At 43.9% G+C, this 15539-nt stretch overlaps 1 protein-coding gene across 1 annotated transcript in view; it reads right to left on the bottom strand.

The window, feature by feature from the left end:
* Nucleotides 1-15539, bottom strand: part of LOC103800167 (breast carcinoma-amplified sequence 3-like) — a gene marked incomplete at its 5' end in the record, with an annotated part of 182864 nt that overhangs the window by 163696 nt on the left and 3629 nt on the right. Inside the window, 2 exons of the mRNA XM_009072535.1 lie at nt 13837-13934; nt 15269-15465. Coding sequence (XP_009070783.1) covers nt 13837-13934; nt 15269-15465 — 295 coding nt within the window. The remainder of the gene's footprint in view (nt 1-13836; nt 13935-15268; nt 15466-15539) is intronic.

Genomic DNA, 15539 nt, shown 5'->3' with positions numbered 1-15539 from the left:
AGAATTAACACCCCCATATTTCACCAAACAGTGAGGACTAACCACATCACACACACACACTGAGGTCCTGCACCAATGAGGATTTAAGCACCACTCAGTGCAATCTCAGATGCTACTTCATCCTCCTTTTTGACAGGACCAAACATTCCAATGGGGCAGAATTATACCCAACACACTAAGAAAGCCTCAGTGCCTGTTTGAAGCAGAGCAGAGCAAAGATTTTGTTGAAAATCCAGAATCTCTGGCTGACATATTTCACGTTCCTCTCGGATTTAAAACACCCTGCCCTGAAAGCCACCATTATTTCCAAGTGAAGAAAGAAAAGGGAATTTGCCCCATTTCTCCCCACTCCTCACCCTGCTATTGTCCCCAGTATCTATTTCCAGGAAGCCATATTCATTAGGGTTAATCTGCCTACTAAATGAATAAACAAAGGATTTCTCTGTCAGGGAGAGCCCAGGTGAGCCGATATCATCTTCTAACACAGAAAATCATCCGCACAAATACAGCGCAGGAAATTACCTGCTGCAATCCCACACCTGGGATCATCTGGCAAGTGGCTTAGAAATGTTGAGTAGATGACTGAAATCAAACTAATTATATTTCTTCTTTTTTTTTCCATGCAGATCTTCTATCAGCAGGGAAAAAAAAAAAAAGGCCTTTCTGAAAATGTGGTGTAAAAAGGTCTCGAATGTCTTGGCTTACTACACTTGCTAATAGTTTAGGAAACTTCCTCATAGGAAAATGTGATAGGATTTGTATAATTAGAGTATCTTGCTTTACTCACTAATGACTGTCCCCAGCAGTGCCCACGCTGCAGAAACATAAAGGTTTACAAATTGTCGCTGTAAGAATCTAATGAAAGATAAAGAAAAAAGGATTTAATTGAGTTGACATAAAGACATCACTGAATCCAATAACATCCACCTGTGCAGGTAACTCCTTGCACAGATCCAACTCTAAGTGCTCTCAGGTTTTTGGTAGATATCAGAGAAATGTGTTGTGTATTTTGAGAGCTGATACAGAAGGATGAGCAAATCACATGGAATGGTTTGGGTTGGAAGAGCTACTAAAGCTCATCCAGTTCTGTCCCTGCCATGGGCAGTGACACCTTCCACTAGCCCAGGTTTATCCAAGTCTCATCCAGCCTGGCCTGGAACACTTCCACAGATGGGGCAGCCACGTGTCTGGGAAAATACTGAGAGATATTAAGAGTATGAAGAAAAGTTGAGGGAATTTACAAAAAAAAAAATAAACCCCAAAGATGAGATAGGACCAAGAAGTGCTTAGATGGAAGGGCACAAACTGTGCACATGTTATGGCAGAAGAGGAGCCAATACAGGGATTGAGAACTACAGACACCACTGTGACAAAGGAGGATGTGCTCAGCAGCTGCAGCTGGATGGAGACAAAGGATAACTGAGAACCAAGGAAACAAAATGGGAGAGGTCATGAGCCCCAAGCAAAGGAGACACACCTGGGCAGGAACACGTAGGCACAAAACTCCAAGTGGAGAGCTTGGCAATGCTCTGGGGCAGAAAGGGCAGGAGTTGGAGCTGGCTGGGATGAATGGAGCTCCCTTCCCTCCCACCACCACCAGTTCTGTTTGATGGTCCTGATACAGCAAGCAAGAAGAGATAAATTAAAACTGAGAACCTAGCGACGGCTTTGATCCTATTGCCTGGAAATATGTACAAGAATATTTTCTCCAGACGTACTTTGGCTATATATGGAAACCAAATGCTGACTAATCATGGAAACCTTATGGTGCCTAAGCACAGCTGTAATCTGCAGCAGAACACTGTCACAGCAGCAAAGGGAAATGTGGAAAACTAAGAAGTTCACTGTGGTGCTCAGAAAGAGGAGAAAATGGTGATCAAAGGCACTGGAGGACAGATTAGACAAGAAGGAGAGTTTCTAGCTGGTTGGTTTTTAAGACACAAGTGACATATTTGTGACTTATTCTTGTGTTACTGAACTTTAGCAGTCCAAGTAACGATTATCCACTTTCCAAGCTGAGAGAAAAATGATTCTGGATGAGACCTGCAGACTCAGGGCACTGGAAATAGGATACAAAAGCCTGAATTTTGGTTTATTGGTTTAGAGAGCAGCAGTTGGCAGCAAAAGAGCTGTGTAGAGCTGTTTATCCAGGCAAGGCTTTGTGTTTCAGGTACACACAGGGATGGGACAGGGACAGAATCACCTATGTGTAATGTCACTTGTGGTGATGGCCAAGGGTCTTCCACTAATGACTAAACATCAAGAGAGAACACATCATATAAAAAAATCTACTTAAAAATGGGAATAACATTTCTGAGCAAATCAACCTCAAGATAAACCTCTACAATGCTATTTTATCTTTAAATCACTTGCTTTGATCAAATCATATTCCTTTAGGATTCCTTGACCCCAGCACTGAGGGAAATGCCCCTACTGCAGTTTGAAAATCCAGTGGATTTCCCATGGTTTGGAAGTCCATGATACCTCAAGGAGCCAACAAGAAAGATGCAGAGAGATTCTTTACAAGAGCCTGGAGGGACAGAACAAGGGGGAATGGCTTCCCACTGCCAGAGGGCAGCGACAGATGGAAAGGAAGGAATTCCTCCCTGGGAGGTGCTGAGGCACTGGCACAGGTTGCCCAGAGCAGCTGTGGCTGCTCCATCCCTGGGAGTGTTCCATGCCAGGCTGGATGGAGCTTGGAGCAACCTGGGCTGGTGGAAGGAGTCCCTGTCCATGGCAGGGGGTGGGATAAAATGAGCTTTAAGGTCCTTCCAACCCAAACCATCCTGTGAGCCTATGATCCTGGTTACACAGATCATCTGAGGAACATCCCACCAAGCTGCCACTGGCCCAGGGTCACCTTACACTCACTTCCCGGTGACACATTAAATTTAACACCTAAGTACCAAAGGACAAATTGCTGTTCACTGTGAATATTGAGAGTAAGACAATGTGGAACCCAGAGCATCCCAGTCAGTATTTACCACTGGAGCTCACCAGTCATTTACTGCACCCCCAGACCAAGCAATGGGAGAAAGATGAACTCAAAGAGCAGCATCAATTCTTGCTTTTCACTCCAAGTGCTCATCAGTATGGCATAGCTAATTAATGCTTTCAATAGGTGTTAAAAATTCCTGGGCTGTAATGCAGCAAATGCATTCTGAGCAGGCAAAGGCAAGTGGCTACAGTTTAGAAGCACAAAGGTGAGATAATGGCCTTCCACATCACTGAACTGTCAACCTCATTTAGCACAAAGCTTGGCATCTGGAGATTTCAAATCATACAGCCGTTTAAAAATATATAGAATGTTAAATTAAATGACAAACACGGGACATGTCACCTTTTAGAGGCAGAAATGTAAAACCAAAGCATATGTTCTCCAACTGTTATTTGCTTCAGGATCAGCAATATTTTTGTAACCTCATTAGTTTCTTGACTTGGTTTTAAACATGGAAGGATGGATAGACAAATAAGTTACAGGTCCTCCACGTGATGTCCTCAATTACAAGTCAGTCTTTACCAGCAAAATAAATGAAGGACTCTGGGTTTAACTCTTACAGAGTCTGGAGGGTGAAGACCACGAGGAAGAATTTCTGCAAGCTCTCAGGGATAAAGCCACACTGTACTTTGAGCTCTGAATCTAAGAGACATGTGGAACCACCTGAGTTTCAAACCTGTATTTACAATCACATCCTGAGGCTCTGTGTGTGCTACAGAAGAGGATCAGTTAAAAGTGGCCAGTTTAGCACAGAGCAGGGTAGTGCTGAAAATAGTCATGTCAGGGGATTAGAGCAGGCAGAGCTGGTGCCTCTCTACCTTCCTCTCCTCACCCCCCATCAAAACCAATTTCATAGCACGAGGAGTATTTGGTACCACCTAATGATCACCAGTTAATAGTCTCACTGAGCCCTAACCCAGAGCATCTTTAGGCACATGGCTGTGCATCCTCCTGCCTCCAGAAGGATGGATTCTCTTCCTTTGCAGGCACAAAGCAACTGCAGTATAATTGAATCTTATTTTTTCTGCCAGCCAGATTCCCAAAGTTTCAGTCACATGTTTCGTTGGAGAGAAAGGAAAAGGCATCAGCCAAACTTTGAAATAAAATCATGAAACAGTGAAGCACTGCTTGCAGTTCAACTTACTGGGCATCAAAGTTTAAACTTTGCTTTCAACCTCAGTTTTCCAAACATGCTGTCACTCACCATAATATGGGTTAAAAATAAGAGAGAGCAAAGATGAAATGTAAATGATTTAAACGCATGCATATGTTCCTTTGTAAAATGCATCATGCAGCTGCAAGGTTTTTCCTCGTATTTTGGACACAAATCAAGGGGGAAATGGTTCACTTATGATACAGTGAATATTTTATCTGACTTCAGTGGTAAAATGTAGTTCCCTGTCAGCATTTCACTGTTTACTGTGTGTTGGTTTGGTTTGATTTTTTTTTTAGACTTTAAATAGGAACACCAAAACCAACAGACTAACTCCAGAGTATTTTTGTTCTTTTCCAAATTCTTTCACGGCAACTTTCTGCTTGTTAAAAAAAATAAATAAATTAAATCCACCAGTAACACACAAACTTCGCAGATGATCTATGGCCATTTCCTACATCTGACATCCAATACGAGTAAGTTTTGAGGACATTGTGCTGACTTTTAAAATATATCTTAAGGCATGGGGAAATGGTACAGTACACAGTAGTTTGGCTCAGCATTACTGCTGTAAATAATGGAGCTGAAAGTCACCTCTGTTTTTCAATTAATGCAAATTTAGTTGATGGAAATTGGAATTGCAGGAGGAGCCAGTAGATAGTCAGTATGACAGTGGCTTCTCTTGCTTGTCACTATAGAGGCAAAAATAGGCATGTGTTCTCTTTCTGCACACTTTTTTACCTAGAGTGGTACAGTCAGGACTATTTGTAGTGCCCTAACATGAGAAGAGGTGACAAATAACAGAGCTTCCAGTTCCTGCACTGCATTTCTCACATCATCAGCTCAGAGGAAATGCAATGCAAAAGGCAACGACAGAGCCAGTTCCCAAAACTAACCCTGAACCAAGCAGAGCCCTCTGAGCCAGCTGTGCCCTCTGTGCCAAAGCCTCACAAATTGTCTGCATTCTCCAGGAGTACAGGTGGGTTGTGTGGAGCCTGGGCCAGCTGTGCCTGGGACAGAGATCCACGAGCAGCTGTGAGCTCCAGGGAAAGCAGCTGTGCTGAGCCCTGCAGGGATTCCACACTCAGCACCCAGCACAGGAGGCACAAACATTTGCCCGCTGTTGCTGCAGGGAAATTGCAGGGAAGAGAGACTTGGCAAGCCTGGGATTTCAGGAGAGGAGTGCCTGCACCCCACCTGACCTGGGGACATGGGATTTTTGGATAGGACTATTACAATCGCAGAGCTTAGAGAATCTATTTGGAAAGGCTTTGGTGTTGGTTTTGGGATAGGATGCGAAGGCCCCAGGAATCCACTCGGAGGCCTTAACTCTGTGGCCAAACTCCAGCAAAAAACATATGTTAGTCATATCACCACCTCTTTCTTCCCCCTGTTCTTGCTCCATTTTACAGACTGGTGCCCTGCTCGGCAGCCTTGGCTCACAGACCATCTCTCACCTGCACAAATCCTCTGCTAATGATGCTAATAATCCCAAACCTGGTTTCTGTCATTTCCTGGGAGCTGCTTGTTCTCACCTTCACAAGGGGAGCAGCACCACAAGGTTTCTGCACACAAGGACTTGGCTTTATGTGCTCCCCAAAGACTCTGTCCTTTGTGGAAGGAGGTGAGACACGGTGGGCAGGACAGAGCTCCACTGAAGGCACTGTCAGGACTCTCCTGCTCTCTGAGGAGGAGGATGGTGACAAACAGAGGCTCCTTTCACCCCACACTCCCCACGTGCCATCCACTCTCCACACCAACCACTCGCTGGCACAGCTTTGGCTCTCGGAGCTCTCCACCCAGAGCTGAGCAGTACCCAGCACCCAATTTAGCTTGGGTTCTCATCAAAAGTGAAAGTTAAAAGCCATGCAAGCAGCAGATAAAGCACCACTAAACACTGGCTGGGATGGAGTCCAAGGCAGGACACTGCAAGCCAATGGGTACTCCACAGGATTGGATAATTAAGGGAAGCAAAATATTTTCCATCTGTTTCTTTACCCCTTACGTCACTGAGGCAATAAAATATATACACAACTAAGTACCAACAGGCTATATTTCAACCCAGATATAAATATTTATTTCCAGCAGAGAACATCCCTACTTCAGGCAGCAGCCAGGGTGAGGAGGCTGTGATTGTGACACCCCCAAAGTACTAAACTCCACCTTAAAATAGATGCAGTGCCTGGGTAATTCAGCATGCCAAATAGCTCAGGTTTGTGTGTCATATACCTAAACTCACTTCTGCTCACTCATCCATAGGCCACACTAATGGACAATTGCTAAAACCTGCTTGTTTTGGACTAACAATGGGTAAAATGGGTGATTATGCTGAAATGACATGGAAAAAACCCAATGATGCTCTTGTTTAAAGCTTTTTCAGTCCACATCCAGGTATAGCCTGTGAAGGGTTTGTGTAGAACCATCTGAACACTGAAATCAGGCATGAAACCCACAGTGACTTACAAACACAACAAGTTTTTGCAGCTCTGGAAATACTGTGTCAGACATTTCACTGTTCCATAGTAAACTATCATCCACAAAACAAAATATTCTCTGTGGAGGAGACACACTTTACACAAGTGAAGCATATTTAGAGGTTTTGCAAAGCAAATGCTTCAAAGGACACAGCCTAATCTAGTGAAATCACTAAACAGAATGTGTCTACTACAAACTGGGCAAACTGCTTAGAAATGGAAGCTTTCCCTGAAACACTGACTCTAAAATTCACTATCATCCACAAAACAAAATATTCTCTGTGGAGGAGACACACTTTACACAAGTGAAGCATATTTAGAGGTTTTGCAAAGCAAATGCTTCAAAGGACACAGCCTAATCTAGTGAAATCACTAAACAGAATGTGTCTACTACAAACTGGGCAAACTGCTTAGAAATGGAAGCTTTCCCTGAAACACTGACTCTAAAATTCACTTGCAAAGGATGTCCCAGTATCCTTTAACTTGCACACCTAACACTGTTTTAAGACCATTCCAAGCAGTCCAGATTAATAGATGAGCTTAGAATATATTACAAGCTTATGAAAATATAAAGATTTGCAAAACGCTTCCTTTAAGCACTGCAGGAAAAGAGCAGAAATGTCAGTGAACACAGTGCCCTGTAAATACCATGTGGTGTGGTATTTCTGTGCAATCTCTAAAAACACAAGTACAGACACTGAGGTTTCTGGATCTCTTGTAAGTTTAACAGTAGCTGGGAGCTCTTAGATCTCCAGCTATAATAAATATTGTATCCTACAGGAGCCCATCGGGAATCTCAGCTCATGTGTTGTTCCACAGAAGATTGTGGTGTCAGATATGATTAGAATCAACACTTTCCACTTATTCAGAGCTTTAAAGCTACCTACACACAACATTAACAGCTGCTAATGAAAGACAATCAAGGGGGACATAAGACAATCTCATAGTGAGTTTGTGTTAATTAGTGATGTGCAAAACACTCATTGTGCAGTTTGGATTTTTCCCCCCTAAATAAACCCAAGGTATTTCCAGGCTTGGACCAGGCTCTAACCCGCTGCTGTTTTTCAGCTGACAAACCATTATGTGAACTGAAGGTGTCTTCCCCAACTGGAGCTTAGTACCTAACACTCCAGCAATGAGACACTGCACTGTCTGCATTAATGGAGCACTGTACATGCACCAAGTGGCTTGTGTGACATGAGAACAACTGTCTTGGAGCAACAGGACTGCACCAATGACCATTATCGTGTCCCCTGGAGGCCTCACTGCAACTTATATGGGAAGAAAAACCCCATTCCCTTGTATTTGGTTATGATGCTGCTGAGGTCACAGCTCAGCTCTGCTCGAGCTGGGACATCAACATGGAAACTGCTGGGCCAAAAATCACATTAGTGAGATGAACAACATATCAGCCTTGGGGGATTAAGCACCTTGAGGAACTTCAATTGCTTAAAGTCAAATTCCACCTAACACAGTGTCTAGAAATTGTTCATTTCTGATTTTCACTTGCATCAGTGAGACTCACTTGCACGTTGCAGCGTTTTTAAAGCTGATACACACTGATGTGTGGAAGCACAGCCACCTTGGAAGAGATGGATTGCTACAACTACTATCAGCATCCTCAGCTGCAGCAAAGGCAAACTGGGAGGAGGAGGAACTGCCTCCCCAGTCACTAGCAGGGTGAGAGCTACCCCACACCACTACCCTGTGGTGCACAGAGTGAGCTCCAGAACTGACTAACTCCTACACCATCATCACAAGGAGGAAAATTAAATCAGTACACAATGATTCTGCTGCCTTTCAGTCACTGCTCCCATGCCTGTCCTCTCCAGTGTACTTCTCCTGCCTCCAGAAAACACCCACCAGTGTTCCAAGACATTAATGCTACTCCATGTATCCCTGCAGCTGAGTCTTTTCCCAGTCCAGGCAATGATCCAGCAGCAAGTGCCCAGTCAGTAGTGTCAGGTCATTTTAATTTCTCCTCACATCTCCCCAGTCTATAGGGCATAGCTGTTTCTAGATGTAATCATGTACACTGCATTGGCATCTTGGAGCCTGTTGAAGTCAGCTCTGTCTTAAGGCTCTCTTCAAACATCATCAGATAACATTTTCTCAAATTAGATGAAATAAATCAAGTTGAAAACATTCTAAGTACCAGAATTTTGCATTATGCAGCTCATGCACACACACTTAGCAAGGCAGATGAACAGGGTGGAGAGAGCAGGAGCACAAGGGAATGTGTGTGAGTGCACTGAGGAAACAGAGATACCTGATCTACCCCACATGCTGTCATTAGTTAAGGAAAAATGCATAAAATGTTATGCAAATAAGTAACATAATAAGCATTTTTAAAAGGTATATCAACAGAACTGGCACAGAAGTTACTCCAGGAAAGAATCACAACTTCAGCTCATTCAAATTTCAGCTGATGGGATGCAGCAACACAAAGCAAGCAGAGCTGGGGATGTGTTTTTGTGTTCCTGAACAGGTGATGCCCTCTAAGAGGCTCTGACCATTATTAAAACCTCTCAATTGCTGTGAAGAACAGACCAAGGGCCAAATCTCTTCCAGGGCTTCAAAGCTCAGCATTATACTCAGCGGCTCAGAGCACAATCTCTATCTGCAACAACAAACCACCTTTATACCATGCAGGTAATTACAGGTTCAGGTCAAGGACTGCAGAGCAGATTGATTACATCTCTCAGCAGCAAGGAGCCTCCAGCTCTGCCTGCTGCACCGAGGCAGAGCAGCTGGGGCAGCCGTGACGCCGCGGAGGAACGGCAAAGCAGCCCCAGCTCAGGCCTGGCAGCTCTTGCCTGTGGCAGTCAGGACAGCCTGGGAATTCACAATGTTGGGGACTTCATCTGCCAGCTGCATTCACACATCTTTACTACCTGAATAACTGATCTCTGCTACTCCGAGGCAGCACTTTGTGGTGTACAGCGTTGGGGAATGAATATTTGATAGTGAGTACAACAGAAAAGAGCTCAGATGGTTTAAGGTGTGACAGCAGGAGTGTTTATTAAATTCCAAGTGAGAGCAGCGCTGGACAGGCAAAATGTGTCCCTATCTCACAGGTGTGGTGATGAACAATAAGAGATCCTTCATGGGCAAACTCCCTCCCCCACGAAACCCAAAGCAATTCTTCTGTTCATTAAAGCCAATGAGCTTCTGCCCACGACCAGCCAGTCACACACAAAAGAAAGGGAAGTACTAAATTACAAGCTGATTTTAAGTGGGCATTGATTGAAGTAACCAGAAGAGAACTTAGTACTGTCAGAGTTTCACACAACAGTCATAAACAATGCTCATTAAAAAATGATGTGTGCATCCCTGAGCAGCTCTGCACTGCACCCAGGTTTCAGAGGAGAACGGAAAGGTTCCCCCACCCCACGCACAATCAGAGGGGAAAAACAGCCTCAGCATCTTTTTCTTCTATGAATTTTGTTTTATTCATTCATGATACCATTCATTAAAATCCTTCCCACTCTAACTTCTGCATTTGTCCTAAGGAAGAAACAGAGATAAATGATTCTATTCTATGATCTCCTCTGAGCAGGAAAAGGTTGGTGCAAAAAAAGAGAGATCAGACAACTTCTTTGTCTGTGTTCTCCTACTCCACTAACAATGCAACGAAGTCATTACTTGTTTGATGGGTAAGTGTCCAAAACCTCTTTGTGTGAGGGAATAAACAAAGCTGTTCATAGACAGACACAGATGCAGCCACTTCTCTGAGCAGAGCAGGACTGAGCTCCAGCTGGGACTGAGCACAGAGTACCTGAGCCCTGGCACATGTGCTGCATCCAGGGAAACACTTGCCCATACACTCAATGCAGCTGTGGGAGCAAATCCATTGGGATCAGGAACTGCTGCAAAATCCTCTCTCTAGAGGTTTTCTGGCTCTGAAGGCTCAGAGTTGTCATCCATGCAAATATCCTAACCTCCTACATCCTTAATTTCTGCATTCTTTATTATTCATAGAGTTCTATCAGGTTTGATTTGTCAGGTATGTGACATGCATGATATGTATCACTCCTCCCCAGGTTAGAGCATGGACATTCAGAGAGATGCTTGGTTGGTTTGGGTGTGTAAAGAATGTCATTTTCTGCTGCAGCATCTCCTGCAAACAGGAGAGAGTTTCTCCTTCATCTCTGGTGTCTAATAAAGTCTTAAATGTAACCTGACTCACCAAGACTTACCCCATGAGCACCAGCAACAGCCTGGGCACAAGTTTGGGAAGGATGGACACACACCTTGGTATGCACAGTGTGTGGTTACTACCTGTGCAGCAGTTCTTCTCCTGCTGCTTCACCATTAAAGGCTTTCTGATTTCTACAGACTTAGTGTTGTCCCTTTAACATTTCCAACTGCCAATCTGGAACAGCATCTGGAATTACAGTGCATTTAATCCTTGGGGGTATATTCTCTCTGTGATGCATATGACTAAAATGTGTGCACTGAGGGACAAATGTCCAGTAGCTTTAGGTGACTTTACAAACTTTTCCTAAAGATTTGGCTTAAAAAAAAAAATAAAGCAGAGAAAAATATTTTAGGAGAATTTTAAGCTGAGATAACCATATTGAAATTAGTGGGGGGGTGTCATTTCTCCAAGTTATCTTTACAGATACAACCACCCAAGTTGGAAATAGCATTGCAAATTTTCACTGTCTATAATATGAATCATTCATCATTCACATTATCAGGGCTTTGTAGTTCTTACAGGAAAATTTTTGCAAATGATCTGAGAGATTGTCACTAATACACCCCAGTTCTATAGACATGTGAAAATGATGATAAAAAATAGACACACATTTCTCATTAAACACAAGAGAGCTGTCACCAGTGGGGGAGAAGGAAGGAAGCTATCAAGGATGCCAGAAGGATAATGGGAGATGATAAACATGTACTTGAAATCTTTTGATAGGAAGGAGAAGTGATGAGTCAGATAAGCAGAGGCGCCACACGGGTTGTATCTCCCAGCAACAGGCAGTGAAACCTCCAGATAAGCATCTTCAGAAAGTGCAACAGGCTCAAATGCACAGGTCAGAGCTGCACAATCACTTCCTGGTTCAGCCCAGGCAGGAAAAAATTTATGACCTACTTCAAAATCCTTCAAACCTGTATTTTCCAATCACTTTGCTTTCCATAAAGAACATCAGCCATTAGGCCATGCCTTGGGAATTGCAGGAAATGAGAATACTTGCAGTAGTGGACTGTAACACAAGAATGCAATGTTGGGCACGAGCAGCACTGAAAACAAAACCTTCACAGCCAGAGCTCAGCTTAATGCAATTTTCTGCACATCTCAGAGGTGGAAAGAGAAGGAGATAGGTATAAACTACTCTTATTCCCTTTGCTGGGCAAGAATGGCTTGAAATCTCAAAACACAGTGTATGTTTTTGCTTTGAGGCTGTATTCACTCCCATATACCACCAAACATAATGTAATATTTGGACCAACAATTCTTGCCTGGGAAAGGACAGAAATGCAAATAGATGGCAAAGTCCCTGAATCAAACACCAATTCAAATCCAACCTGTCTGGCAGTGAGGAAAATGAAATCCTGCCATTATGTCCCTAGCACAATCCACGTATTGCTTGTAAGAAACTTATGAGGTGTTACAACAAAACTGAGTCACTGCTGCACAGTAAATATGTTTTCAGGGTCCCAACAATGTATACAATGGAGATTTTAATATGGACACACATGTTAAAGGCATTACCAATGGAGCTTCAGCACATTCCCACGAGGCAGCTCATGTGACAGCCTCATCCACACGTCAGGGAAAGCTGTTGAGCAGGGAAGAGGTACAGTCCTATCTGTCCATTGTTTCTATTGTGGGTGGAGTGGTTTGGAATATGTTATGGTGGCAGAAGAGTCAGAATTCTTACCCAGCCCTGCCACAGGTGAAGGCATTGATCCCACAGCAATTCCCACCCTCATATCTGCATCAGTGGTATGAGGATCAGCTCTGCCCTGAACTTAGCCTTAAGTGCCACACACACAGAGCACAGCACACTCCTCTGACTCCAATCTGAAACCTTCTGGGGTAACAGGCACTGATGAACTAGTCCAAAAAAATCACAACTGGTGCACTGATTTTTCTCCTTCTGTATCCACCAATTCTTTTCAAAATGACTCTAGTAAACCAAACTTTAACTAAGCAGCATCAGATGTTTGTCTAAGCCCAACCTGAATTAGTTCAACAACTTTTAAATATCTGAATTTATGAGGACAATTCTCAACATCCAAAGTAAATGTGGTTATTATTGAACTCGGTTACAAACACATATAAGAAATATCTCGTCACACCCAAATAAATTCATTTGGCAAACAAAGCAACATCTTGGACTCAGCATTTGTATCAACAGCAAACAGAGCCTGAAACAGGAGCTTTTATTTTACCTCCCTCTAAACCAACCTTCAGAAAGCTGTTCCTGTATGTGTTACAGTCTCTTTTTACAGTTTAACCTCAATCCAATCAGCAGCCTCCAGGGATTTTCAAATCACTAAAGATTAAAATCCTCTCCGACTTGCCTGTTTGACTAATGCTGTGTGTTTAATAATTCTACTTGTGAGAGATTTTATTTGACAAAACCCTGCTGTGAGCACCCTCGGCCACTGCACAGCTGCAGCACAGCGCAAAGCTCTGCTGCCCTTGTTTCTTTAGCTCAACATGAGGGAAAAAACAACTTTATAGCACATCTATTGCTCTGTTGATACTAACATAACCACCGTGGTACTAAATTTACACACTCTTGCAGAGCAGAGCAGTGAGAATGTGCCCATTACACAAACATGAGATAAACCCTCCTGTTGTCCTGACTGTTCACAGAAATCAATTACATTTATGATGACGTTGCAACGAGAGCTATTTGACAAATGAGATGAAACTGTAATATTCTCTGCTTTAGGCATTCATTAATAAAAGCATTTCAGGGTTAGCACTTGCAAACGTTCTGCTTTTGGGTTTAAGGCAGTTTTTAGCAGAGCTGGATGAGAGCTCAGGTTAAACTTTCTGTGAATTGTGTGTCTGGGTCTCACCACAACATCGGGACTTCACGAGAGGGGAAAAAAAACATTCATTACACGACAGCACTTACCAAACCATGAGATCCCTTGCAGTGTTAGTCAAGGTGTTACCAGACAAAACACAGCCCAGACAGAAGACACCAGGAATACTGAGGAAAGTAAGGAGGAAGGTTCCCTACCTGAGGTAGCATCGATGAGGGTGGAGGCCCCGCGGCGGTCGGCGGTGGGACGCGGTGACCCCGGCATGCTCACCGGCTCCGAGCGCACCGGCTGGATCCTGGAGGAAGCACAAAGCCACGGGCAGTGCCCAGCAGAGCTGCAGCCCACCACAAACCCAGATCACCTGCCAGCAATCAAGCAAGCACCTGAAACCTGGTTCAGCTGGTGCAAAGCTTTGCCTTCCCGGTGCAGAGCTGATGAGCCACCCAGAGACAGAGTGAGGCTTACACAAAGGAGAATCCTCCTGTCCTCCTGGGATTGGAGCTCTCAGGAAGCCTCCAAAGAAAAAGCTCATCCCACCCAAACTGGTTAGAAAGCCTCCACTGCTCTCCACAGGTGCAGCATTTAGTCACTTTGGAAGCAAAGACAAATTGTCATTATCTTTTCTTTCTGTACCACATGGCAGGTTAGTGCTTGGACCTGATGATCTTAAAGGTCTCCTCCAACCTTGCTGATTCTGTTATTCTATAGATCTGTAGTAATTTTCCTAAATTCTTTCTTTCTTCATACACAGACATACATGCACCATAAAAATCATCATTTGACAGCTATATCCTTACTCGTGACAGTAATCACACCCCAGGGGAAATCACACATTTCCAACCCATGGATTTCCAGCCCAAGGACAATCTGCCCAGTTTTAATGGGATTAGTCATGTTATCCATCTCTCTTATTTTACTCCTAAGAGTTTCAGATAGAATCCCAAACAATCCAAGTCTCTACCACAGAACTTTGGGCTTCAAATCACATGCAGAGTCAGAGACATGGAAACTTGTTATGTCTTGAGTGTCTGGGCAGGACACAAACACATGGTGCCTAAAGCTCTTCTGCAAACCACCAGTAAATATAAACCCATGATTACTTTTGCTCTCCTTCCTTCCCTAGGCTCACCCTCTGCCCACTATTTCAAATCAGCCAATATCCAAAACCAGATGAATTCAATACATGAAAAAGAATTACAGGGAAGGAAGCAAAGGAAAGGGGGAAAAAAAAACAGAGAGGAGGAAAACATTCCAGAAGTTCTCTTACTGTTCCCACACACTGATGCTGACAGTCAGCATCTAAATCTATGGCACAAAGCTCCCACTCATGTCTGAGAAAATGAATTAAGCAATGCAGAAACTGTGAAAGCCAAGGGGACACTGAGCAAAGCCACCAGGCTTTGTACTCTTTGCCTGTTGTGGGCCCAGGAAGGAGCAGCAAAAGGAACCTGAGCTGCTTGGCCTGGATGGATTTTTATTGCTGATGAGTCACGAGCTCTTCTTAGACTTTCATCTGGACAAGCCTGATGAAAACTATTACACATTCTCCCCAGATGGCCTCATTTAAGCAGGAGGCAAGTTATTCACACAACAAATGGGAACCAGCTTGGAAATTGGGTTTGGTTTTACCTGAGACTGTTGAGATCCAGATCATCTGTGTCGAAGTCCAGAAGGGGCTGAGGGGTATCGCTCGGGCCGTGTGACTGCAGCACGGAGGAGCTGGAGGAGATGACAGTGGTTTGGCCTGAGGGGTGGATTGTTTTGAACTGGAACTGTGGGCCCATCCACAGGCGGCGATGGGGCCCAGTGTGAGTCACTATTTCGACCTGTGGGAAGGGAATATGGGAAATGATTAACACCAAACTGCTGCTTAGTATAATGAATGGTTCCCTCAGTGTGC

Source organism: Acanthisitta chloris, unplaced genomic scaffold, assembly GCF_000695815.1.
Source record: "Acanthisitta chloris isolate BGI_N310 unplaced genomic scaffold, ASM69581v1 scaffold3034, whole genome shotgun sequence".
NCBI classification, from domain to species: Eukaryota; Metazoa; Chordata; class Aves; order Passeriformes; family Acanthisittidae; genus Acanthisitta; species Acanthisitta chloris.
This window is presented reverse-complemented; position numbering and strand designations above follow the sequence as displayed.